The sequence below is a fragment of the Seriola dumerili genome, unplaced genomic scaffold (assembly GCF_002260705.1).
Source record: "Seriola dumerili isolate Sdu_G_001 unplaced genomic scaffold, Sdu_1.0 BDQW01000018.1, whole genome shotgun sequence".
Lineage (NCBI taxonomy): Eukaryota > Metazoa > Chordata > Actinopteri > Carangiformes > Carangidae > Seriola > Seriola dumerili.
The window spans coordinates 1,750,427-1,777,939 of record NW_019174273.1 but is presented as its reverse complement, the minus strand read 5'-3'; the positions used below and the strand labels follow the sequence as shown (position 1 = coordinate 1,777,939).

The 27,513-nt window shown below is 44.0% G+C and overlaps 1 protein-coding gene across 2 annotated transcripts in view; it reads right to left on the bottom strand.

Moving 5' to 3' along the window:
• Window positions 1-316: 316 nt before the first annotated feature.
• The window catches only part of zeb2 (zinc finger E-box binding homeobox 2), a 109,510-nt gene continuing 82,313 nt past the window's right edge, over window positions 317-27,513 (bottom strand). Inside the window, exons 3-10 of one of the 2 annotated variants that reach the window (XM_022760307.1) lie at window positions 20,667-20,918; window positions 15,176-15,244; window positions 12,411-12,599; window positions 11,146-11,360; window positions 7,843-7,951; window positions 4,865-6,876; window positions 2,801-2,981; window positions 317-1,038 (exon numbers count right to left, since the gene is read on the bottom strand). In XM_022760307.1, the coding sequence (XP_022616028.1) occupies window positions 467-1,038; window positions 2,801-2,981; window positions 4,865-6,876; window positions 7,843-7,951; window positions 11,146-11,360; window positions 12,411-12,599; window positions 15,176-15,244; window positions 20,667-20,918 (3,599 nt within the window). In that variant the 3' untranslated portion in view covers window positions 317-466. The remainder of the gene's footprint in view (window positions 1,039-2,800; window positions 2,982-4,864; window positions 6,877-7,842; window positions 7,952-11,145; window positions 11,361-12,410; window positions 12,600-15,175; window positions 15,245-20,666; window positions 20,919-27,513) is intronic. The other variant, XM_022760314.1, reaches the window with a different exon arrangement.

Here is a 27,513-nt window from a genome sequence, read left to right as displayed (position 1 = left end):
ATATATACATAGGCAATACTTTTTATTATTTTTGTTCATGATTATAGAAGCGGAGTGCAATTTGTACAAGTCACTAGTTGTGCTATAAATACTATGGAACACAGGGGGTTTATTTGAGGAGGTTAGCACCACACATATTTTTAGGCCTTAGTACTGTACATTTTTTGAAATGTATTCATTTATTCATTGTTCGGTTTGCATAATGCAGCTTATTTCACAAACCCATGCCTCCCTTCTCTAAACGCCTCCTCCAGATTGATTTTTGAGTCCATGTCTTGTTCGGCAGACATCTCCCCCCCCACCCCACCCCCCGAGGAGTCTGTCAAAGAAAGCTTCCCGGAAGCTTCAGGCACGTGCACGTACAGCTTAAAACACGGTGTTTTAAACCGAGTAGGTAAGAATACTGAACCGAAAGAGAGAAACTTAAAACTTCTAAGATGGGAAGCTTTTGAAACGTCGTCGCCGATTACATGCCATCCTCCATTGTGTCCTCGTGATCCGATTTGGTTTCCGTTTTGCCGTCCAGCGAGCTATCGTCCATTGAGTGCTCTCCGTTCTCCTCCTCGTCCCTCAACGTGTCCGGGTCCGTGTCCATGCTCTTGCTTTCCTCCTCCTCCTCCTCAAACTCGTCATCCCTCCGTCCGATCTTGGCATACGTTCCTTCCACTTCCTTCCGTCCCTCTCTGATCCCTCCGTTCACGGCGTCGTGCCTCAGGATGGCCTCGCGCTCCGCCAGCTCCGGGTAACCCTGAGGTGTCATACCCTGCAAGTACGCCCGGCTCATCAGCAGCTCCGTGGGTTCCAGGTGACCCTTCTCGCGGGCCTCCCTCTCGGCCGCCTCCCGCTCCTCGGCCTCCCGCTTGCAGTAGGAGTAGCGGTGGTTCATGTGCTGCGAGTAGGAGCCCGAGTGGGAGAACCTCTTCCCGCACTTGTCGCACTGGTAAGGCTTCTCCCCCGAGTGCAGTCTGGAGTGCTCGATGAGATGGTGTTTGTGTTTGAAGGCTTTCTTGCAGATCTGGCACTGGTGCGGCCTCTTGCCTGCGGAGACACAAAACACAGAGCGGGGACGTGAGTGGCCTGCTTCGCTCATCCTGCTGCTACAACAAATTACACAAGTCAGAAGAAAGCAAAATGTTGAGGAAAAACTCTGATGAATTGGATGGCATGGAGTAAAATGACATCACGGAGCATTAAATCCAACTCTGACTTACGACTTAGGGCTATTTGTTTATTCAAATTGTGAGCACGATGAGAAAGTGCGCTCGCATTCATGGGCCTACATTATGGAAATTCCCTCCCGTGGTTAAAGCATGGAGAAACTCAACCACAACTACTTATTTTAGGCCTGCGTGCCACACTGATGAATGCAACATAAATAAACTACTGCAAAGCAAACAAACAGAGAAGGCGCGACAAAGGAGTAAACAAATCCGAGATGGGCTGTGGGGGGGGGGAGGGGAGGGGGGGGCTCCAAGGGGTTGCCCTGCTTATCTCCGAATACAATTCAAGTTCATGGTGACGCCCGGCCCTCCATTAGGTTTTGGGCTGGGGCTCCTCCGTCGACCAAATGTGACGGGACGCTTTGGATGCCAAGGCAGAAATGAGAAACCCAAGCCGGCCACAAGGGCAGGGTGAGATAGTTTTATGACACGGGGCCATAAACTGTCTGGCTAAATAAATGTCCTCCGGCTTGTAATGTGGCCACACGGCTGCTGTTACACTTACAGTTTATTCCAAACACTTACTGCTCACCAACCTGAACTTCTTCACTCCCTTAAAGCCTAAAGTTACCGGCATGTTTTTTCTTCCACTACTAATAAGTCTCCAAACATCTAATGTTGGCTTCTTTCTCCTCGTCCCTGCTGCTCACCACGTGTGGAAATATGGCTGTCTGTCTCACACAAATCACATGACTCCCCTCTGACACTCGCGTCCACCAGCCAACAGGCTTTCAAACTCCACTTCTGTCTAACATCTGGCCGGTTCCACTGCACTTCTGAGCCTCGTATTATTGTTAAAAACAACACACGGTGACATGAACATGAAAGCGTCGCGTCCTGAGTGAGACGCAGGGGCGCTCCGGAGATAACGCGTCCCGTTTTTTAAAGAGTTCGGCGCACTGTTCTGACGGTGCACCCTCCCTCCCTTTTATGTCCGACCAGATAACATGAAGGCTGCATAAAGCACTGAGCGCTCTGCTACAGATAGTGGATAAAATAAATGATGCAACCTAGTGAAAGAGGATCTCTGTATAATAACTATAATGAAAGACTTGTTATCAGTGCTCTGAAGCTTCTGAGCGCTTCTCCGCTGATGGGATCTATCGCCAATAATGGTGCCGATAAAGGCATTAGGGGCCTTTTGCTGGCTTTATATATCTAGGTGAATTGATGTGTGTCTTTTGAGATAGCAAAATGGTTAATACAGCGGGATATGATTGGAAAATAAAGAGCACAATCACTTGAAAAGATAGCTGAAGTCTCCCTTTGCTTGTCTACCTGCATTAATTACAGATTACACTCTCTCTTAATATTTTAGAAAAGAACACACAAAGCTTTAAACACACACTTTCAAACTTTCTGTTTTGAAAACTACTCATTCGTTGGCATCTCAACCCTGTCAATGAAGAAGCAAGTTAGGTGTTGGTTTACATATACAACTTAAGGGTAAAACAGAGAAAGAAAGAAGGAGAAAAGGGGTAACATAAAATATATATTCATACTGAGAGGATTTGGCAACACAAACATTTAAAACATAAAAAAGCATGGGGTTTAAAATAAGGGTCTAGAACAGTATATACCTGTGTGTTCATATTTGTGTCTTAGAAGGGAACTGCTCTTCTGGAATGTTTTGTCGCACAAGTCACACGCGTACATACCACTTTCGGTCTTCTTAATCTTCTTCCGCGACAGACAGGAGTCGGGGTCTGTCATGTCGTCCAGCCCTGACATGTAATCTGGTGTACCGTCGAGCAGGTCCCCCTTAAAACACAGAAACAAATAAAAAAAAAAAAGAAAAGAGAGAGAGAAAAACAAAACATAGCAATGAATCTTCCCGTGTGATGAAGGGCTTTTTCCTGTTTCTGAGAAAAGTTTGTTGGGGATAATTTGAAGAGGGAGCGGGTGGTTTCTGGGAAATGAAGTGCAAATACTTAATTAAATTTCAGGAAATGTCATAAAAAATGTGTATTTTAGGATTAAATGTCACAATATTACTATTACATGACGTGTAAGTGAGCAAATATTGCTTTTATTTGAATAAAAGTTACTCAGTGTTCAAAGAAACGACCTTTGTGCCACTTAATGTGGCCAGATAAAACAGTAAACTGAACTGTACCCCCCCAAACAATCACACTGTGCTCCATGTTCTCATGAATTTTTGATTAGAAGCACATAGCGGCATTGATTTCTTATAAAACTTTCAGCTCTGGAGTAATATCAGCCATCTATAACTGACATGCTCCCCGTTATGAAGCTCGGCCATAATGGTGTGTTCAGTGTGGTCCAATTTTGTACAGGAGTGTTAATTCTGCACATTCCTTTAAAATTGTCCTTTATGATAAAGATTAGTCCTCGACTTTAATTGATGGAGAACAATATTACAACATTAGAGGAGGCACAGTGAAATTGCAAACTCATATAATGATTAAAATCAGAAGGTGCACCTTAATGGCCAATATTGAGCCACCAAAGCTTCCTTTAATGAATATGTGTGTGATAATGTGTGGACAGCTCCGCACTGTGTTTTAAGAAGGGACCACTATCACTCTGCAATCAATTTGAACTAAACGCCTGTAGCTGTATTTTTAAAATCTAATTTAATAACTTAGAATAGGAAACATTATTAATACTTTTTTTCATCAAAATGGTTCCCTCTATGTTAAACAGCCTTCAGCATTCACTGGTAATGAACATGGAGACTGTGCATTATTAATCCACATGTAGAAGCTCATTTTGGCTTTGGCTCTCTTTAAAATGCAGCAAAGTTGCGATGGGAAATTTCACAGAAGTGCACAGCTCCGGGGCTCACCTTTGTCATTTTTACAAAGGCCTTTCACCCATATTTAATAACAAAATATCTGAGTTCAGGCCAGCGCTGGAAGAAGACTGGAGTCAGGAGCATTAATGTGTTCCACACGCAGCAGCGGGTAAAATTTACAGTGGAGTGGTAACAATTAGAGCTTTACTGAGATTAGATTTTAGGGCCAACATCGTCCCTGTTATTTATTTGAACCTGATGCTGTTTGATTTTTTTTTGCCAGAGTTTTTTTTATGCTTAAAATGGACTTTTCTGAGGGTAGAAAATTAAAAACTACTGTGATTCTGGATTAAGGTTTAGTGTGGAACCCCTTCAGAACAATTTTAGACCATTATTGAACAATTATAAATCTCATCACTAACATCCAGAAATGTGCTAATGAAGGGCTGGAGACTCATGAAGGCAGGATGAGATAATCCATTTAAAATATGATATGAAAAAAGAAGTGAAGAAAGTAGCAGCAAATCCTGGAACCAGAAAACATTTGGCTTTTTTTTTGCCAGAAAAATGACTAAAAAAGCTCCATCACTGACTGAAATTAGTCTTAATATCATTATTAATACATCAGTCTTAGACTGTAAACAGCTGAACCTCTAAAATACCCCCTGTCCTCCATGACACCACTAATTACGTCACTTTTTTTCCACCCTGCGGTCGTGTCACAGCTGTTTATCTCCATCGCTTTGTCAGTTCAGTCTACCTCAGGTGAGAGTGTCTCTCTCCTGACTCTGAAGTCATTTTTAATTAGTACAGAAATGAGTTCAGATCATTTTAGGGAATCTAAGTGAGCCTGGGGCTTTTACAAAACCACAGGTGGCTTATTTACCTGGAAACCTGGTTTCCGCTGGTACTTTCTCCTCTGCTGCATCTCGGCAAAGGTAGCTGCCCCTGCTGCGTAAGTGTAGGCCATGTGCGGTAGGAAGCCCATTTGATCCATGCCCGGATAGGGCCTAAGACCTGGTATGCTGGCCTGCATCGGGGGCATGAATGTAGCAGGTGGGAAAGCGCTCTGAGGTGGAAGTGACGTGTACAGGGGTTTGGCAGCAAACGGGTTAATGCCGAAGATGGGGCTAGTGCTTTTTTCTAGGTTTCCGTTGTTGGTAGAGCCTGAGAAATCCTTCTTGAGATAGGCCAAGTTCAAAGGCTCTTCGAAGTGCTCTCGGGGAGAGGGGACGCTGTTATGGTCAATGGTAATGCTGTTGACTTTAGGTCTGCTTTTGACAGTCAGTGCGTGCTTGGGTTCCTTCATGAGTCTCGGCAGAGACAGGTCCAGCGGCTCAGCCTGCAGGTCTTCTGATGTCAAGCTGTTTGGAGTGTAGGAGCTGCTGTGAGAGTTTTTGGAAGATGTGGAGGACAGGTTTAGCGGGGAGGGGGTGTTGCTGCGGGAGTGGTCCAACTTTTCACCTGTGGGTTTGGCGCTGCCGCTGAACTGGTGGTTTTTCAAATGTCTGAGCGAGTTGTCACAGTTGTTAACGTTGTTATGGAGCTCTGCTATGGAGGGGGATGTGATGCGGTCAGTAGATTTCATAAGTGACACAGGTGACCTAGCTGCCATAGAGTCTTTTGGTGGAGTGTGGTGGTTATTTGTTCCGACAACCATATCCGTGTTGTTCCTGTGCTCTAGTGGTGGGGTTCGGGTGGTGCCGTACTGGTACATCTTTCGCTGATCGAACCACTCCTTGACAAATTCCTGAGGAAGGCCGACTGCTATGGAAATCTTGAGCAGCTCCTCCGAGTTGGGCTCCATGTTCATGGCGAAATACGCCTTCAGCACAGACATGTGGTCCCTGTAAGGGTTAAGGGGCCCAGTGAGTCCCTTCTCAGACAACATGGGGGAGGATAAGTGGCTGTTCTTCTCCATGAAGATCCCTGGTTTGTTGGGCATCAAATTCTCACTGGGCTGCAGCACGGCCTTGATCTCCTCGTTCATTTTACACAGGTAGCGTTCATGCTGATGCAAAGGTATTGGCCCGGGGAAGGTTTCTTTGCAATATTGGCAAGCATAAGGCGTAAACATGTTGTTTTCCTGCACCTTCTCATCCACACCTCCTTCAAGCATGTGGTTGGATTTCTCTCGTTTGATATTGCTAATCTGTCTCTTTGAGTCTGTGGTCAAGCTCTGGAGGCAGGCTTTGGCTTCGTTCACTTTTTCTAACGTGTAGTCGATGATGTTTTTGGTGGCGCCATTGTGATTGACGAGTGGAAGACCAACCTGTGCTCCTGGTGATGCCAGCGCCTGTTTCTGCTCTTCAACCTGGGACCCCAGCTCCTTCATGTAGGCCTTAAGCTTGGAGAGCTCCTCTGGCTTGCAGTCCATTTTCTGCCTGCACACAGTGTTGTCCACGATCTGAAGAACCTTCTGCACCTCACTCAGGTTGTTCGCCAGCGGTCCCGGGTAGCCCAGGAGCTGTGACTCAAGCCCGGCAATCCCGAGGTGCTGCAAAGGGCTCTGGGCCGTGGAGCTGTGGTGGATGCCCAGCGGGCTGTTCCCTCCCATGCCTCCGTTCAGGAACGGTCCAGGGGCACCGAATCCATGAGAAGCCATCATCAGCTTGTAGTCGTTGAAGTCGAGCGGCTCCGTCTTGATGTTCAGGTGGTTGTTGTGGTCGGGAAGGCCAAGAGGCTTTCCGTTCTCCAGCTTCTGCCGCAGCTGGGTAATGGCGGTGTTGGTGGGCGAGGAGGAGGCTGAGGTGGGGGAGGAGCCAGTCTTCATGTTGCTGCGCATCCTGCCGTTGACAGCTATCAGGCCAATGCACTTTTTGCTGCTTATGTGGGAACTGTAGGAGCCCGAGTGGGAGAAACGCTTCTTGCAGTTGGGGCACTCATACGGTTTTTCACCTGAAACAAAAAATACATAACGCGTAAGACGGCTAATGCGAGAATGACAGGCTTATATAAATAATAGAATCTAATTTGTATATTATTGTACAAATTAGATTAGTATATTATTATTTATTTGTTTAATTATAGGGAACAAAGAACATAAATCAACATCAAGAACATCAGAGTAAATGTGCCAGGGCCAGCTCCATATCTAATTTGCTAATTTGCAAAAATCTATTTTACGTAAAGGCAAAGTGCTTTACATAAGACAGAGCAAGGTAGTGGAATACCTTTTTTTTTTTTTTTTTTTAAATACAATGAAACTAAATTGAAATACACTTAAAGAATATACTGAGAAATCAGTGTTGTTATAGTGCAGTAATACATTTCCCCAAATTTACTAAAGCAAATAGATGTTTGGTTGAGAAGGTTTAAGTAATTAAAGGCACAAAAAAAAAACAAGTGGGATAGCAGCTGTAGTGGTGATACAAAAACGTAAATCAAGTTAAACCGAAAAGAAATGTTTTTCAGGTCTGCATTACCTGCTTCATCCATCTACAGTACTGTAAGATAAGGTAAGTGTCATTATGTGCAGGGGACTTCTGCTGTGTGTTTTTTGCCCCTTTATACACATCAGTCTTGTAACTATTTAGGATTATTTCAGGGTGATCCAGGACAACAGACAACATGCTGCCTCTGTTTCGTTCTTCTGCTGATCAATGGACATTCTGCGTAACAAATAAACTGATAAAAGAAATGAAACTTCTGATATGCTTCACACACACACACACACACACATGCATGTCTAAGCAAATATTATACTTGGCACGTGAAATGTTTCTTAACGCAGCAGAGTTCAGTGTCCATTAACAGCAGGGAGGGTCCAAAATAAACCGAAAGGAATTTCTGCAGATTCATGGTGTTCTTAAATCATGGTTATGAATATTCAAAGAGCAGGGCAGCATTCCTCTCGGCACTCACCGCTATGAATCCGGAGGTGTTCCTTCAGATGGTGCTTGTATTTGAAGGCCTTGCCACACTCGGTGCATTTGAACTTGCGGTTGCCGGCCGCTTGGTTGAGCAGTTGGTGCTGTGAGAGAGAGCGAGAGAGAGAGAGATTCACGTTGAAAAAAAAAAACCACAAAAAAAAAAAACCAACAAACATCGCGGGGGTGAGAGTTCAGTAAATAATCACAATTGGTCGGCATGACAACAAGCAACAAGCCGAACAGCTCCTGTAGCCAATGAAGCCTCCTGGCTTTCTACTCCCACCTCCGTTGAGCGACTACAGGCAGCGGCGGTGATAACAGAGAGAATCACATACTTTTTAATTTCCTGGCTCCTTAGCCAAAGGAGGCATGCCTTTAGAATTTGGCAGCCCAGAAAATAGAATAAATGAAAAGGGAGAGAGTTTTTTTTTTTAACGGCGTTTCCCCCTCATTACAACCACCGATCTGATCTACTTTTCAATTAATTTGGGCCTAATCAGTCTAAAAGGTATTCACAATCATCTGCGAGCTCTTTCACCCTGCATACCTGTATTCACACCATTTAAATTACACTTTGTACTTTTTCAGAACAGCCTCAAATGTCTTACAGTAATTGCGGCTTTTTTTTTTTTTTTTTTTTTTTTAAACCTCAAATGTCTCTTTAATAATCTTAGGATACAGAACAGAGCGTATAGGCCCTGCCTTGATTCGCTGTTCAAAGGTAAACATCAGTTGCAATCCATCAAATTTGCAATTCAAACAAGGCCTGATCTCCGAAAAGCCAAAAAGAAGAAAAATCAAAATGTAATACCCGGCAACAACAACACTGGGTGTGTAAACCTGGCTCGTCACTCACAAAACAATTAATTCCAAGAGGGAGGTGAGGACGTTAAATAGTTAGTAAATAAAAAAAATAAAAAAAAAAGACACATTTTCTCTGAGCTCGCTAGGGGGAAAACACAGCAACTCCCTCCTCCCAGTTCAGCCTTGACAAATGCTGGGGTGTGTGCTGACTCTACCCACATTCCTGGGGAGACAGATGGTGGCGCGCAGGACACTGGGAGGACTGGGAGGAATTGTTCAAACAGCCCCAACCTTCAAAGATCAAGCAGGGAGAGTCGGGGGCCCCGCCAAGCGCCGGAGAGGGACCCCACTGCTCGTATGTTGCTGAGTTGCATAAACAAACAGCAACAGCTGCTTCAGTGCCCCCACCTCCGCCACCATCCCCTTACTTCCCCCCTGAGGACCCCTGCCCGGTAAAGTTTAGTCTCGCCACCACTGCTAATAAGACACAATCGCTCAGCGCTCTTAATTGTGAATGGCACCGGCAAAATGCTCCATCTCTCCTTCATGGCTCGTTGTCAGTGTGAACGCCACCACTGCTGATTGTGGGCGGGGACCTGACTGGATGTTTGCATATGTATAACCTCTAATTAGTCATATTTCAGCTAAGTGCTTAAGAGGAGGAGGAGTATTAAGGCTTGTAAACATACAAGACAGAACAACATGGCACATGATTACCTATCAGGACATTATTCTTTATGTTAATCTGATTGCTCTTCAGTTAGTTGTTAATTACCAAATGTACATTTTCACATAAACGCATGCTCATTTAGATTCTCTCCGTCTTCTAAACACGTTGATGAGGGAGTGATAGATTTTCTTGGTGGTTTGTCTTGAAGAAACAGTACGAGCAGCGATAGATGTCATGACTTGATATGACAAAGAAGAGAGCGCCTCCTACAGAGAACCTAACTGCAGCCTTAAAACAGGAGTAAGCCATCACCTCGAGGATTACCATTTAAACAGTCCAGCTAATTTACAAATCAAGATAACCGGCTTTGTGGAAGGACCTGCAGCACTTGTATAGGAGTCTTTTGCCACTGACTCGACTCTGGTGGGGGGGGGGGCAGCAACAGCATTGTAATATGAGGATTGGGACAGCGGCTCACTCGGCCGGCCCATCTGCTCACGTTTACACCCAGCTGGTAGATCAGGTGAAAGTGCTGGCTGCTGACATCTGATCAAATCAGCCACAGTCTGAGCTTGTCATCCTCGCTTCAGAGAGCACAACACCCTCGACCTGGGACTGAACACCGCAAAGCATCAAGGTACATGATATCATCTGTGATTGGCTCAATGGATCATTTTTTTTTTTCTGTATTTAACATAACTGTAGATTCCGAGGTTTTTCTAGCGGAGGATGTCTGTGAGAAAATGATCAAAGAAGTGAAACAAGTGATTTTTCTAATATTTTAAAAGGAAAAAAAAAAAAAAAATCCATCAGTGCGGCAGTTACTCTGTAGTGTAACAAGCAACCTGTGGTCATAACGTCATGTAATACATAACAGACTAACAGACCTTTTTTCTGGATTCAATAAATTCTTTTTAAATTCCTTTTTCAGCGCTACATTTCACTGTACATCTAAATCACAAAGTTAGATTCATTACATTTTAGAGCTTAACTTCAGGCCTTTGATAAAACTGTTGCATTTTTTTTTTTTTAAAACAAATCCTTTAGTTATAATCATCCATACAGACTCCATCTACTTTAAAATTTACTGCTCCAATTTTAGTTCGTTGAGAAGTTATAATTATCCCCCAATGTGCAAAAACTCTGAAAGCGTGCAATTTTTTTTTTTTTTTTTTTTTTTTGCCACAATCTATCTCGCCCCACATCTTCAACTTAAAGCTGACAAGCGAGTTAAACACCCGTGACTGCTGGATGTGTTTTCACCTCACAGGACTTTAAGGTGATTCATGCCAACTGCCAGCAGATTCACATTATATTTCAGACATATAGGATATAAATCGCTCGAGAAAATTCAAGTATACACAGATGTTTATGCAGTGCATGAAATTAGAAGTGAAAGAAGGGGCGGGTGGGGGGTGGGGGGGGGGGGGGGTGGAGTTTGATGGAGTGCTACGACTTCAGGCTGCACCAGAAGAACATTAAAGGCCAGGAGTGAAGTGAAGTTAAGGAGCTGATAAAAATTTCCAAATTGGAAATTAACACAATCATTCGATCGTGAACATGAGACTGGAAAATCATATCAGGGAGGGCCATCAAAAAACCATTTAGGGCCTCAATTAAAGTTATTACCATTAAAGGATCTGCATCTTCAAAATGCCATGAAAAATTAATAATGATTGCCAATCAGAAAAAATGATCTCTCTTCTCCGAGGGATCACAGCACATTAGAAATGAAATGAAACAGGGGATAGAAACAGGAGGAGGAGGAAAAATGGAAAGAGAAGGGAGGGATGACGAAGAAAAAATGAAAATCGCCCTCACCTGATCCCTTGCTGGCTTGTGTGTGGCCATATGCCGCTCAAGCTGAGTGCGGTAAGCAAACGTGTAGTTGCACAGGGGGCAGGCGAAGTTCTCCTCGTTCTTCTCATGACGGTACTTGATGTGCTCCTTTAGCGATGTCAAACGCTTGTAGCCCCGGTCGCAGTAGGGGCAGGTCAACAGTTGGGCGAAGGCATCTGGCGTTCCAGGTGGCAGGTCTGCACAGGAGACAGCGGGAGGAGGTCGGGGGGTGGGAGGAGGAGGAGGAGGAAGGGGAAGGGAAAGCGGGCCAAAAGGTCAGCGAATCAATGGCAGCTAACGGGCGGGCTGCCCAGAGTGGTATGGGAGTTATCTCTGCAATCTGCTCCACATGAGAGCCACAGTGTCAGGCTGGCATCCGCTGCACTACGACCTCCTCCCGACTCCTCTCACACACACACACACACACACACACACACACACTTGTGCAGCTTCACTTACCGCACCCCACTCAGTCTCAGTTTCCTTGACATAGTAACAAACAGGCAAACAACCCTTTATGTACACAAACACTTAGATACATATACAAAATCACAAGTGGACAAAGTCGTTGACACACACACGTAATTCCTCGTGCCTCCCTAATTGCTTTAAACTGCCCACACTTTTTTTAATGCCATTCTCGCTGACACGTTCATCATGTCTGAAGCATGAATCATGAATCATGAGCCTGTTCCAATTCGAACCCCCCTCAGCTCTGTCCCCCTGGGGAGCTTCAGAGGTGCACTATCTGATTTCAAGCCCCTGCCCAGCTGTTGCTTAAGACTGTAGGTAAACACCAAGGCATCCAGTGAATCTGTGGGACCAACAGCTGCCCAGTCGTGTCAGCGGGAAGAGCTGCTGCCCTGTCCAGACGCCTTTCCCTTCTCTTTTTTTAACCTTTGCTGGCCTTTGCTCCTGTTACTGCAACGTTCATGCAACGGTCACGCTACACGCCCATAATAGTTTCATAATTAAAAACAAAAAGCTAAATGAATAAGTAATAAAACATCTCATTTCAACACACTCAGCAGTTTTGCTGCTACAGTATTTCATAGTCTGGTATGACCAGTAGTTTATTGTGGCTAATGTTAGCTAACAGAAGCTAACTGACATGTCTGAGTAAGTTTGCTGACTTTCCGTCTCCCCTTCCTTCCCTAAATTATCTGGTCACTCTGAGGAGTTGAACCCACGGTCTCTCAGTGCTTTCCTCTTTGACCCCGCCCACCGACCCCTGACAGGATTCGTACCGTTCTCCTCTGGTCCAGTGGCCTCCGGTGTGCCCAGGCGGGACAGCTCCTCCGGGGCTTCCGGGTAGATGATGGCGGTGTCGCCCCGCTGCAGGTACTCTGCGATGCTCACCACGTGGCTGTCGCTGTCGTCCAGCTTCCGCTTGGCAAAGAAGTCCTCAAACTCTGAAGTGCAATCGACGCTCTTAACTGAAGGGGAGGAAGAGAGAGAGAGAGAGAGAGAGAGAGACAGTGAAGGAGGAGACCAACAGAGAGAGAGAGGGAGAGAGGGGGAGGAATAAATTGGATTCATTTCTTCCCCAGAGAAATGTCTTACAGGAGGATATTGGGAACATCTTGGTGGAAATGCGATGAGGACAGCCACCCTAAAACATTACAGCCGTGCTTTGGGGAGAATACATCTAAATTACTGGGTTTGCTTGTCACGCCATGCCGGCTAAAATAAGAATTGTAACTTAATCCGGCCAAAAGTCAAGAGATAAACGCGCTACCATGAGCTGCTGAAGAAACAACGTGTAAAAAAACTTCACTGACCTAATTTACTCATGACATAAAATCTGATTTTGAGTTTAGGAAATAAAAAGAAAACACACTCATACATACATACATGCAGAAGCCTGGCTTAATCAGCAACAGAGCCACGTTTCTTTGTATCGACTTTCACATATAAGGTCAATCAAGAGACTGTGGCTTTTGTTGATTCTGTGTTGAACAGATTACCAAGGCCAAGACAACCAAAACCAGCGCAAAAAGAGGGGTGGGGGGTTGGGGGGGGTGGGGCTAGGGGGGTGGGAGAGAGAGACATGCTTTGCCATAGCTGAGCAGAATGTATCTTAAGCCAGCCAAAGTGCTGAGGCCACACAATGCGTTTTCTCAAATTATTTCCCAGTCCCCTCTCTTCAGGGAAACTCTTAAGCTGCAGTGTGGAGATAGCTGCCTCCAAAAACAAACCGGAGCTAAAAGAAATCAGCAGCCTTCATTAGTCAAGGGGATGGCCGACTTTCAAAAATCACACACACACACACACACACACACACGCACACACACACGCACACTTTCGTACTCACACACTGTTTACATCCTAGAGATTCTGGAGGCTGTTTGGCTATGCTGAACCGAAAAAACCGAGTGAAGTCTCATCAGACTTCATCCCCTGTTAATTAGGCTTTTAGACTGTGAGCCAAGGTGAGGTTTAAAGAGCGATTTGTTAGGCCGTGATGACTTTGCGGTCCAATTTGCGAAAGGTCAAGGTAGTAGATATTTGGTTGTCAAAAATGGCACCGAAATGTCATCGGTGCCAATGGATCGCTTTTGATAACCGTGATAGCATAATTTACAGCATTCTCATTAGGTGATTCTTTGTGGCTTTTGAAGACTGCTAAGATAATTGTGAGAGAGTCAATGTTGTGATGATAGTTTTCTTTTTTTTTTTAAGTGGTTATTTAAGATGGAGTGGTGATTGACCGGGGTGCGGCTTGGTGCAATCAGTTCTCTGGACCTCAACCTAAAAACCGTCAGGGGAATGAAATGTTGTTTATTTTATGTTTTAGTTTCAGTCGATGCAACCTACCAACCTTCTCTGTCATTCAGCTGAATAAAATGACCTTTACTTTTCTTTTTGACTCATTCTGAATGAAAAATACAAATGCAACGTGTTTCTTTAAGGAGAAACGACCGACTTTTCTTTCAGTGAAGGAGGAAATCACCTGGATCAAAGTGTGCTTTGGCACCAGGACGTGATCAAACTGCTCATGTCTTTAAATGAAATCATATGTGATCTGGTGGCAGGGAGCTTCCATTGCAGTGCAACGGTATTGTTTCCAAAAGTCCTTTAAGCAGTCAAAATGGAAAACATTTGCTATGCTTGAATTTTCAGAACAGAGAGAAGGAAAAAAGTGAAGAATAAAACACCACGACGAGCATAAAGTAAAAGTAATTAAAGCTGAAGGGAGGGTTCTGAGGCAGGGCTGCATGGCGTTCTGTGGGGTGAGTTTGGTTTACCATAACAGCATCCGGGGCCAATTGTCAGGGTGGCCAGGATGATATCATGGAAGGGAAGGGGTGTGTGGCTGCAAATCAGCTCTGGCGGCTTAATGAAAAATGGCAGGTAGGGTTTTGCTTCCACCGGGAGCAGGCGACGGGACACAAACACACGCAAAGACTCACTCAGCTAACCAGGGAGGCTGAAAACAGCACGTATAATCACAGGTTATAAACATTAGAATCACTTAAGCTGCCCATAAACACCCAGGGATTTGTCTTAGTGGTCACTGTGTCAGCAGGACAAGATTTTCCCTCTAATTACAGCTCACAGTTTTTAGATGTCATTGTTTTGTTCTTGTTATTTTAAAGAGGTGGTCGCTAACAACTTGGAGTCTGAACCCCCAAAGGGGAGATAAATCTCAGGTGTCATTGGATGATGAATGGATAAGAAAGCAGCAGAGACATACTTCTGCTACACAATATTATGTCTGCGTGTGTGTGTGTGTGTGTGTATGTGTGTGCGTGTATTACTGTGAATCTTTCCATGTTAATCCCTGAAAAGTCTAAAAAGGAAAATCTGACCAGGAAAAACCATTCTTTGGTTGAACTGATCACAACCTGTGATGAGAGGCTACAAGCAGGGCTCACAAGACAGAAAGGTTGGGGAATCATGTCGCAACTGAGGTAATGGACACAAAGTCAAATACTCTTTGTGCTCTCCTAGTAAAACAGGAGGGTTTCACAACTATAAAAATCACATTCAACATCTTGAGTCAACTCACCTGTACCGTTTCCCACTGCCTGCAAAGTGGCATCAGGCCCCAGGGTGTCAAAATCATCTTTTATTTCATCTGCACAGAAACAGAGAAGAAGAAAAAGGAGGTGGGGGTGAGGAGGGAGGGTGAGTACCTCTGTGTGCAAAGCAACAAACGTCGACAATGAGGCCTTTAAGAAGAAGGTATAGAGAAAGCAATAAAGGCACCACTGTGCATCGCGGCACGCCGCTGCTTTGTTCGGCATGCTTAATGAATGCTATCATCTGGGCCAGACAGTGACTTATTTACCTTTAACATGACAACAAGCGGTGGGGGAGGCGAAGAAAGCTTCAATCGCCAAACAGAGCGATTAAATACAACATGGAGCACATCCACCTGAGCAATCACAGAGCTCCAGCCAACACGCAGGCTGAGCTTATTACTCCCTGGCTGTGACGCCGCTGCAATCCTCTGCATGCAGGATCACGCTTGTTTTATCATATGTCATTTGGTGGATGCTTTTATCCAAAGCTGCCTGGAGTATTGTGAGCGCACACATTTTTTTGATTTCCCACAACCCCTGGCAGAGAGTTAGCGCCTTGCTCCTAACTAAAAAGAATACAACCCTCAACCACAAATTAACAGTTTTAGTTGCACAAACATTTCTGAGGGGCAGAGCTGCTCTGGAGGCAGAAATAACCTCATTGGTTGGATAAACCTCAGGTGGGTGGAGCCAAAGAATTAATGTTTTCTGGTGAGGAATGTTGAAAGAAGTCAAATGAAACAGTAAAAACAAGAGGCTATTATATCAAAGCCTTTCACAGATAATGCTACAGGGTGGAGAGCATTTGTCTTGTGACCTCTCTGATTTAATAAACGTGACTGTTAAATTGTGGACATTCAAGTTTTCAGACTCTGAAAATGTGCTGCTTTTTTGGCTCCACCCACCCACAGCTGACCCTCAACCGTTCAGATTTTTTATTTGTCCCGAAGACGTCCTGCCTCAGATAAATGTTTGAATAGCTAAACCTCCAGGAGCTTTGGTTTAAACAGACCAGGTTCTTACTGCCAATCAGGATAATGGCACCCAGTCTGTGCAGACGGGCAGATATTGTCCTGGCACAGGTGAGGCAGCTGTAAATAAACGGTGGATTGACGGGCTCATAAACAAACCCCCCTTTGACAAATTCATCCCTCCACGGTCGACAGGAGGACACTGACTGGACAATCAGCTTAAGGAGCCCCTGGTCCCTCCTTCCTGCCTCGTCTGTAAAAATTAAATCAAGGTGCTTCCGAGAACATGGGGGCTTGGTATTAAAAAAAAAAAAAAAAAAAAAGGAACAAAAAACCTGCATTGTGTGCCTTACACGCATCTGTTCTTGCTCTGCTGCTCATGCAAGGACGTTACAAGTGTTGCATTGTGAAGATTTTTTATTTTTTTACCCGTCCACAGCAGGATCTGATGTATCTGACTATCCCTTGGCTATTAAACCAGGATGAGCGCCTACATTGAGAAACCTGGCCGAGATATTACAGGAAAGGTGGTGGGTGTATTGTTGATAATAATGTTATCCTGCTTACATTACTCTACACAAAAGCCAGAAGCAAAAAGAATTTTTATTTTTAGTTGGAAACAATGGGCTTAATAGTTGTGGAATGCTTTCTGAGGCTCACAATTCAGGGTTGTCTTGAAATTAAAGATTTGGCTTCTGCGGTGAAATGATAAATACCCCTGTCAATGGCTCCAGAGAATAATGACAGACTCTTCTGGACGGGTATGTCCTAGTTTAACTTTCCCCTTGCTAGGATTTTTTTTTTTCCTCTTCTGTTTTTTTCTGTACATTTGATTGCACGTCTGCCAAACTGCATCTAAACCACAGGCGCAGTACGAGAAAATAAATGGGTTTTAAACAACATAAATTAAGCTATGACAAAACAAAACAGATAAAAAAAAACCTCCACCACAGATTAAAATATACCCACAAGTATCAGATATCAGCATGTATGAAAACCTCCCCCAGTTCCCGCTGAACACGGTAAAAACTCCCTCACATTTCTGTGTCCTCGTAGGCACCGTGTTTGCTTTGGGTAATCAAATTTGGCTGCATACTTTTGGTCTGACGCAAGGGGATGACCAGTGGGATTTACTGGCCCTCCACTCTCCCCTATTTACCTTGGACAACTTTTGTTATCTGTGGTCTGAAGGGAGGGACTGCTGCTTCCAGCAGGAGGTAGGCTAATACCACATACACCTCTCTGCTACGGCCTCTGGCACACATACATGCATGCATCCATGCCAGTCCTGAACTACATTCAAATGGGACAAAGTGTCATTGTGGTGAAACTGGGTGGCAGTAAGAAAAGACATGAACGTTGCTGATGCAGGGCCTCGTTTACACAAAGATTTTTTTTTTACAGGAAATGACCAATTTCACCATTTTATCTCATAGAAAAGGATCTAAAATTTTCACATCATGAAAAAATAGTTTCAAGTAACGTAAAAACAAGGGAAGAAAAGAGGGATTTGATTTCTTCTGGAGTCATTTATGCCACAAATATGTGCCTATTCTTGGTCATGGAAAGCATTTTGGATGAAACTGTCCACAAAATGCTGGAAAAGTGTGTTTTGTCAGCAGTAAATCACAGAGGACCTGAGGCGGTAAGGTACACACCTCCTTGAAGAGCGATGTTGAGGTCTGAGAGCCGACTCCGGACCCAGGAGGAGTCCAGAATACCTTGGCCAGACCGTAATTCCACCTATTTTCATAGCAGCTCTGATGCTGTTTATTTTGAAAACATTCCTACTTTTATGGCTGGTCACCGCAGTCGCAGGCGCTTTAAAGTTCTGCCTTTGTGCATTTAACCTCATTTATCCTGAATCTGTCAAGTTAAAGCAAAGCGCTTCATGGTCTCACAATCTCAGAAACGAAACACGATTTTATTAAAACATGTTTTTGAAAGCTGATGCCAGTTGTGATATTTTTAGACTGAAGTTGTCAGGAGTAGATATTTTGTGTCAGTGCTCCATCACTTCAGATTTGAGCATTTTACAGCCAAAGAATAGCCAATGAATTTCATTCTTGGCAGGGTGAAAAGCATCAGAATCGCTGCACTTAATGAAAAATATGGAAAAAATTAATAACATAAAAACCTGACAAATGCGCACAGAAAACAAGAACCACTGTTTTATGACAAACAGAAGGCCAAATTTGGCACGAATGTTATGAAAAAGAAAGATTTTGTGTTTTCGGATGATGCGTCTCCAGGATTGAGCGGAGATGCTTCCACAGTCCAACGAACATGAGGAAAAAAGTGGGATTTCTACAGCCTGTGATTACAGCAGTGTTCAGTCAGAAATCCTCCCGACGCCCTTAAGAGTTTAAAAAAGGGCAAAGGCAGCACGCAGGTGATTTATTTGAAAATGTCTGTCAGTGATAATGATGTCATACTTTCCAGCACATCGTGTCCAGCCTCACTGTGGGATGAAGGAATGTCAAGGACAACGCCAGACACAAGACTCTGATTGTGCCCTGGAATCAGAAGAGGCTCGGTGATAAACTTTTTCTTTTTTTTTTTTTCTCCTCCTCCTTTTTACATGCAGTAATTATGTCTCAGAAAATCATTGAGGCTGTGTTGCACTGCAGCTAAAGACAACTCCACATTACATGAAATAAGAAATAAAGGAGTGTGTTTGTGTTTTTAAGATGACATTTTCGGGCTTTTACTGCAACTTCTGAAGACCTGCAAACCGGTTTTACAGTCACTCACACTTTCAAGACCTATGTAAAAACTCTTGATAGAGTAGTGACGACCAAATCAGCGCGATTAGGAGGGAGGGAGGGTGCTAACTTATCTCAGGCCTAAGTTATGTGCTGAGGTATCACTGTAGACACTTAGGCACCGAGGAAGAAAAAAAATAAAAAAAAACAGGCTGGGAAACACAGCACCCGCAAGATTGGGAAAGAGACTCCCAAATGCTCTAATGAACTTGACTTGCTCTCTGAAATATGTCAGACACTTTATCACACAAGAAGCATATTATCTGGGAATTGCAACATAGTTGAATTACAGACATTATGGCACCACGGGTCTTTATCAAATAAACAATTACCGTATGCAACGACAGCTTGTTTATCCTTTATCTTGATATATTTACCAAACTGTCTTTCCTTTCTTCCCCCGCTTAAGGAGCCAATGTTATTTAGGAGAAGCAAATGTTGATACCCACTAAGTTTTTTTTTTCATCCCTAATAAATGTGCAATTTTCCCCCATATTAAAATTTAAGACTGCTGAATGTTCCCCCGTTTTTCGGCACTGTGCACAGCTAGTTCATTAGCAGAAATGAATAGCGGAGCCCAGCTCATTTAAATGGGCTGTCTTACATGACTTCTCGCCATACTCTGTTCCTGTCACATGCTTCCAAGAATCATTGACTCTTATTATACATGTAAATGGCTATCATAAAAATAAAAATTTCATTTAAGATTGTTAATGACTTTTTGCAGCAGTCTGGCTTCCTTTAATGATTATACCCTGCCCCCTAATTAAAAGTATTTATCTTTCAAGCATCCGTGACTGGAGCCCCTGCAATCGGCGTTGCTCAACAAAAGACGATAAGTCAGTCAAGTTCGGTGAAGGTATCACCTGCTGGGGATTAAGCAGCTTGTTAGGGAGGAGGTATCACATGGCATCAGTCACTGTTGGGGGTTGTTGAAATGCCATAAACGCGCACACAGTTTGACTAAAAGTAACGTTGCGTGTCTGGCGTCTCCTGCAGAATCTGGAGACTGAAACATTGAATCATATCAACCACGTTCTCACCTCCGAGTGCTTTTCATTTCCTGCAGCTCACAGGCTTTTTTTTTTTTTTTTGTGAGGTTATACATTACTGTAAATATTTTTTGTTGTTTGGCTCAGAGCAGGACTTTTCTCTAAGCATGAACCAAATGGTCTCTGTCGCCCGCAGAGAAACTGTTTATCATGTCTGTCTGCTGAGGGAGCATCATCAGGGCTTCACCATCAGACCTGGCTCAAGTCGTGTTTGCATGACGCTTCGCGGGGTTTGTTTAAGTCTACTCGGGCACCAGATGGGTGGGGTTTACGGCATAAGACGACACCGCGAGTGGCAGGATGTGCACACAGTCGCAATGGAGTGTCTGAAAGTCAGCTTAGTGGTAGTTCCTGTGATTGACAGATCACCTGAATCCCACATATCTGGTGAAGCAGATAGAACAAAAGCTAGAAGTGTTTTTAAGGTATTTCTTGAGACACATCTGTGAGAAATATTGAAAATTTGGTTATTTGATTTTTGTGCAATACCTTTTCTTCATCATTCGTAATGGAAATCTCACTTTGGAACAAATCTCTCTACATGTTCTCTTTGTCATTCAAGACAACAGTCTACACTGAAAACCCTGATTTAATTAAGAAATCATCAGTTTGCCTTTTAGTTGGGGAATCTTTTCTTTAACAACGACATTAACTCAATCTCTCTACCATCTGATTAGAGACACTTACCAGTACCATCCACCGAGGCACTCAGCATGTCGTTGTCGGGCCAGATGTGCTCCACGCCGCTGTCCCGCATCTCGTCGTCCTCCTCCTCCTTGGTCAGCAGGCCGTGGCTCTCGGCGTGGGGCGAGGCCTCCGGGTTGGTGAGGCTGGCCGGGCTGCCCGTGCCGTTGATCAGGGGGTCTTCCTCGGACACCGGCAGCTTGTCCTCCTCCTCTGTCTCCGAGCCTGTCTCCACCACATTCTCATAGTTGAGAGCTGTAACGCAAAGGACAAGTGTGGTCAGTAACGGGAGAGGACTGCAGAGAAATAAGGATGTTTCATATGAACAATTGAGTGTTGGCAGCTTGTAGTGTTATTGATAAAGGAATGTAGGCATACACTGTTTTTATACTTGTCAGCTCAGTCATTTAACTCCAAACATAAATGACAGAGGAATCTGAAAAGGGTTTGCGACTTGTTTTGGAAATTGAGGTGTATTCCCAGATTAAAAAGGTCACCCCACATCACTGCCTCTTCCAAGGCGTAGGCGCTTTTTTTTTTTCTTTTTTTTTTTTTTTTTTTTTTTTTTTTTTGTGGGTTACACCCCAATTACAGCATCCGCGTCTGGAATTTGTGACTGAACCACAGCGGTAGGCAGACAGCTGTCGAGGAGATGCGAGCCAAAATAGCCACTAATTTTCAGTCCTGCTCACATGCCTTGGATGCCAACGAGCTGCACCTTTCAGGACGGCTCTGCTCCGGAGCATACCCGTCACGTTTGAGATGCACCGCATAACACATGCAATATTACAAATGTCGTTGCTATGCATACAAAAGGCTTAACCTATAGTAATTTAGATTATTCACTGTGCGTACCCTTCGGATGTCTTCGCATTTGCATTGCCAGTGAACCATGAACATAAATATAAATGTTTCCAAACATATGAAAATATAAAAAACACGCCCGGGCCTCCAGGCCGATTGACTGCACACATTCAGGGAGGTAGGCTGACATACATACCACACACACACACACACACACACACTAACACACTCAAAACTCAGCATCAGCAGAGCACGCCTGGTTCCACAACACTCAGGTCCCAGACATATGCCTGCTTCTCCTAAAATAGACGGCCTGTAAATAAGGGCTGTGAACTCAATCAAAGGTGGCTCGCGTGCAAATTAGTCACCGCGATCGGCAGCCATCGGCCGCAGCGTAAATCGTGGCAGAAAAGGACGTCAGAGGACTTATTGGAGGAGTGCAGATGGAGCACTAGGCGAGCCAGAAGCATGGCATGGGGACACACCTCATTGGCAGCTTGTACAAGAATGTTCTGCGGTAAGAGCCAATCATGGGAGGGCCCCGAGTTAGAGTCGCCATAGTGAAGGTGAAGGCTTTTTTTAACGTGCTTCAGTTGAATTTATGTTTCTGAGTAATAAAAAAAGCTGCAGCAAGGCCATAAGTCAGCAGAGTCTTTGGTGAAAATCAACAGATTTATACCTAATAGCTTTGACATTCCACGTCATGTTTTAATATTTGTGCATAAATAGTGTAAAATATGCTAAATGCCTCACATTGTGACCCCGTAAGAAATCAACAAGCTTAATTGAGGCTGTTTTTTGGGCAAAATTATAGCTACTGAGGCCTGAAAGTGTCTCTGCCTCTTGAACTTTCCCAGAATCAAGAGCGGCAACAAGATGAAGTTCACGCATGACATTTCTGAAGACATTATACATATGAAAAGATAATCCTCCCCACATCTCCTCCTAACACGTCTCCGTACGATTGACTGGTCTGCACTTGCCTTCAGCGAACAACTGCACAACAGGTGCAAATTAAAATGAAAACAGGGCTTTCAAATGTGGGAGGGGAGGCGGGGGGCGGGGGGGTGGCAGGGAGGCAGGCAGGCAAGAGGGGGGGAGGAGCAGGAGGAGGAGGAGGGTGGGAGTGCAGTGACCTGCCTCGAATACCAATCGACGGAGGAAACAAAACCTTTTCAAGAGGTGTGATCACAAGGGTTTAGGCAAGTTCAGACTCAGTAATGCTCCTTGGAGATGACAAAAAAGGCAACCGAGGCTGGAGACCCAGGAGTGGAGAGAGACGTTAGGAATTCCTGGGTGGTCTACATCAACCTTGGTACAGCTGATATTGTGCCCTTCATTGATATATACGTCTTTCGAACGAGCAAAGTTTACCTGTTTAACGTCAAACATCTAGATGATCGAATCATTAAAAACCTAGGAATCTCTCAGCTCGCAAGCCCCTTAAAAACAATAAAACAATCATTTTGAAATCTCCGTGCCCCTTCAACCCTGAGGTTTTGAACTTTCCTTAGCAATGTCCCATCAGCTCTGTGTACCCCCAACTTCCAGAGGAGGGGGCAGCAGCGCGGGGCTGGTAGAACAAAGGGCCAAGAGGCTTGGGAAGCTATCAACCCGTCGCTGTGAACCTGATCTCTGGATGCAGATTCAATGACGGAGGAGCAGGGGCTGGCTGAATGAAATTATCTAAGGCTGGACAGGTTTTAAAGGGCCTATTCTTCCCCAATAAAAGGAGCGAGGGAGCTTCTTTTTGTTTAGTAACACATCCACCACGGCAACGCACACCGGTCTGACTTCTATACTCCCACGTAGGGAATGAGGGAATGCGGCATTGTGCGTGGACCTTCCCCAACAAACTTTCAGGGCAAAGTAAATCCCGGAGAAACAAAGTGGAGCTTTCATTTTATTTTTTGTCAACACTTTGAACCATTTTCCTGTCTGCTGCTGTTTTTTCCTCGTCTCTCGTGTCGTCTTGTCCTCAAGTTTCTGAACAAATTCAAGCATGGGGGCGTTGAACTGTCTCTGAGAGCTACAGTAGACGCAATCTTCCCCGAACGTCAGCTGTCTCCTCCGCATTCAACGTATACCTCCAAGAAGGCAAAATGACAGTGGGGTGCTCATCAAGTCAAACGCGTAGTATTAACGCCAAGAAAGCCGCCATTGTTTAGGTGCCACCGTTGACAAGAGCCTCTCCCTCTCTGAGCATGAAGCATCTATTGGTATTGTGTCACGCAACAAAGTAATTCTAACCTACTAATATTTCGCAGGCAGTTATCTCCCGCCCGAAAACCTCGCTCTTAATCGGCCTTTTGTGTTGCTGAGGAGAGAGAAAGACAAAGAAAAGATAATGTTTACTTCTCAAATGCCTCTCCTCTCCTCTGCTTTTCTTACCTTAAGTGTCATCCTCAACAAAAGCAATTACGACTGACATTTTTACAAACTGTTGCTACCTGTTTGCTTTTCTTTCTCTCTCTCTCTCTCTCTTTTTTTTTTAATCTCTCCCACCATTTAAGGTAAATAAAAGGAGCCCCTTTGACTTGAGTTTTGCAGATAATTAAAATGACACATGTAACAGCACAATTCTTGTTTAATATTGGGTTTAAAACTATTTGACATAACCCTTTCACAGACCTCGCATTATTCTGTCACTCACAAAAAAAGTACAGAGAGGAGAGGAATATTGTATATTGATTAGAATGGCTAGAAGCATCAGCAATGACAGCCTGAGAGAGAACCACAGAGCAAGGGAGAAAGTCTTATTAAAATCTCATCATTTCTTTGATTAAGATAAATAAATAAGAAAAAGGAAAACAATGGCACAAGCAATACTTGAGCTGTGACAGTTATATTCTGCAGATACTGAGAAGCCAGTGGAATTAATTTAGTGCCCGGGAAACAAAGACCAAATCTAAAATGATTGTATTTACAAAGCATCAGGTTTGACAGTGAACGACTGGCTCCACTGATCAAAAATGCCTTTAATGTCAGAGTCATAATCGACTCCTGCAAAAACCCAGAGATAACTCACTTCGTGTGTGTGCTTCTGACAACAGTTGTCGGACCACATGCTGCATTCAAAGACACGCAAAGTCACTCGGAGGAATACGCGACCACCAACTTGTGCCTTTGATGCTGACCCCATGCATGTGTTTGTCAAAAAACTTTGCATGTATGGTATGTGCGCGGTGATTTTCTTTCAAGCTGAGAGAGTATGATGCTATATAGAATGTCTGAAAATGAGCTTGTGTTCACACCTGTAGGGAGTCTTTGATAGAGGAATTTACATCTATTTACGTCTTTTAGATGTGAAGACGGTCTTATTTTTTTGAAGCCTATGAAATGTAAAGTGCCTGGTTAAAAGTTCAAGCCATGCGAACACATGTACGTTTTTCTTTAACATCCAAGCACTGGCTCCAAAGTCCTTAAATAACAGAAGTGTGGTCATATGTGTTGGAAAGCATCTTTACTTTACTTTTTTAAATTAAACAAAGCTGCAATTTGCAACAACAAGTTGCACAGAATTGCAACCTGTCGGCATTGGACAGCAGATTTCATTACAAAGATAAGAGTGACGGGTGTTTAGCATCAAGGTTTCTCACCAACATCTAAATCTGAGAGAAAACGGAAACTCCAATTTGCAGCATATCTTAACTTATATAAGCCATTATAACTTAACTTGTATATTAACTGCTTGAGTCTCAGAGCCGGAGACAGAGAGCTCTTTGTGCTCGACAGGCCAACGGTAGAGGTGATCGCTGCGGGGAGAATGACTAACACCCACGTTCGCACTCTCACGCTAACCCCGGCTGACTTTTTAGTCGAGTGTCGAGGCTTAGCTCCAGGTGACACGCTCGGCCTCCTACGCCGATAATGAGCCAGGACATTCTCCCTATTGGACGATAACTGCTCGCGCTCGCTCCCTGTCTCATGAATGTGAGCCAAGCAGATCACCTGGATGGCTGCAAGGGAGATGGGTAAGCAGGAGCGCTCTGTTAGTCAGTGTGTCTGCGTTTGCGTGTGTGTGTGTGTGTGTGTGTATATATGTGTGTGTATGTGGGAGGGCATTAAGGTGGAAGCGAGGTCGCTGCCTTGTGGCTATGGCCAGCAGTAGGGGATTCTATGATGACCTTTTGTCTGCCATTGTTCCTCTATGCAACTGTTTAAACACTTCCCCGGGTAAGTCTTACTCCTGTCTGACGGAAACCTCACATCTACAGCAAGACTATTACCTCATCCACACATAAACAACTAATCCTTTTACACAGTTTAAATGGCCTTGATGGTATCTTTTATCTCTGCTTCATCACTTTTTTTGCCCATTTTGTTTTATTTCATTTTCCCATTTTGTTACCTATTGTTGTACTGTCTCAGAAAATTAAACATCCCCATTTAAAAAACTGAATTCTCATTCAAAGTCGGTAACTGCGGTTATATCTGTTAAAAGATATTGATATGTTTTTGATGCGTTTTTCCTTATAACACTAAAATTGAAATTCAGCTGAACTGAGATCCAACAGTTGAATTAAAGCTGAAATCACTTAAGTGAAACAGACTGTTACTCATTTCTAAAGCTTAACCAACAAACTGGAAAACTTTTATAAACAATATGACTTCTGTGTTTACAATAATGAATCTCAGGAAACTCATTGTCCTTCCATCAGATTGTTACTCATTTCTGAAACTTAACCCACACTCAGTGAGCAACCAAACTGGAATCCCTTATTAGACAATATGACTTCTATGTTTTAAAAAAAAATGAATCTCAGGAAAAGGTCTGTCCTTCAAACGAGCCACACTAGAGTTGTTTAGAAGTGAACTCAAACACAAGTCACGCCAGACAAAAGAATAGCAGACATGTTTGGATATTTTGTGCTATCTTGTCTCGGTATAATGGTGCGATCGAGCACAAGGGGCAAATCAGGGCCAAGTCGGTGAAAGGACGGTGGCAGAGGGCAAACAAAAGCCCTGAAAAGAGACGGAGAGAGAGAGTGAAGGGTGAGGGCCAGTGAGGGGAGGGGGCGACTTGGGAGAGACGATGAATGGTGAAAACTCAGTGAAGTGTAAACGCAACCTGGGAGTGAGTGTGTGTGTGTGTGTGTGTGTGTGTGTGTCTGTCTGGGCAGTGTGTGTGTGTGCATGTGTATGTCTATAGAGAGGGGGAGGGGTGTTGCTGAAAAGTGAAGTGAGTGTGTGTGTGTGTTTGATATGAGTTGTTGAAGACAACACTGTTTTATAATATGGGTGTTTAAGAGATGCTTTTATTCTTTCTTTAAAATACTTTTCACTATTTTCAAATTCAGAACAAAATAAGTTCAACACTAAAATATCAAAACGCGTCTCTCTGCAAACATCAGCACGGTGAGAACTAAAACCAAGTATGTAGTGTCTGGTATTTTCAACCAAATTCAAATTTATTCCTTAATATCAATGAAACATTAAACTCATTTCACACCAGTACAAATAGATTTTTACTCTTCAAATCACCTGGTTAGATATTACTTGTAGAAAATGGACTTTTTAGTCTCTTAAAGATCAATATTGGTTCAAATCTGCTGTTTACACCTACATGGAAAGAGGGAGTAAACATTTATGTGCATAATTAAATGTTTTTGACTATTTCAGGCAGCAAAGGTGGGCCGTCACCCCCAGCTAATACATCAGCTTTTACTCTTTTAGGGCCAAAAAGGTTGAAATCAAATTGCGATATATATTCTGATCTTTTGCGTTGATGGGGAAACTTCCAGCACGTCGCCACGCATCTGTCAAATCGCTACTGGGTTTTGTCCATGAGGAGACCCTCGCAGCAGCTCTGACTCTAATTCAATTAAAGTCCCATTTATTTGCCGAGGAGGCCCGAGCAACAGGCTGGGGAGGGAGAGGGAGGCAGAGAAAGCTTCAAGGTTTGCTCAACAGCTCAGAGGTCCCACCTTTGCTGGGTCCTGCATGGATTCACCATCTGTGCCCCCCCCCCCCCACACACACACACACTCCTTCTCCCCTCCCCCTCCTCCTCCTCCTCTCCTCCTCCCCAGTTCACACATGTTCC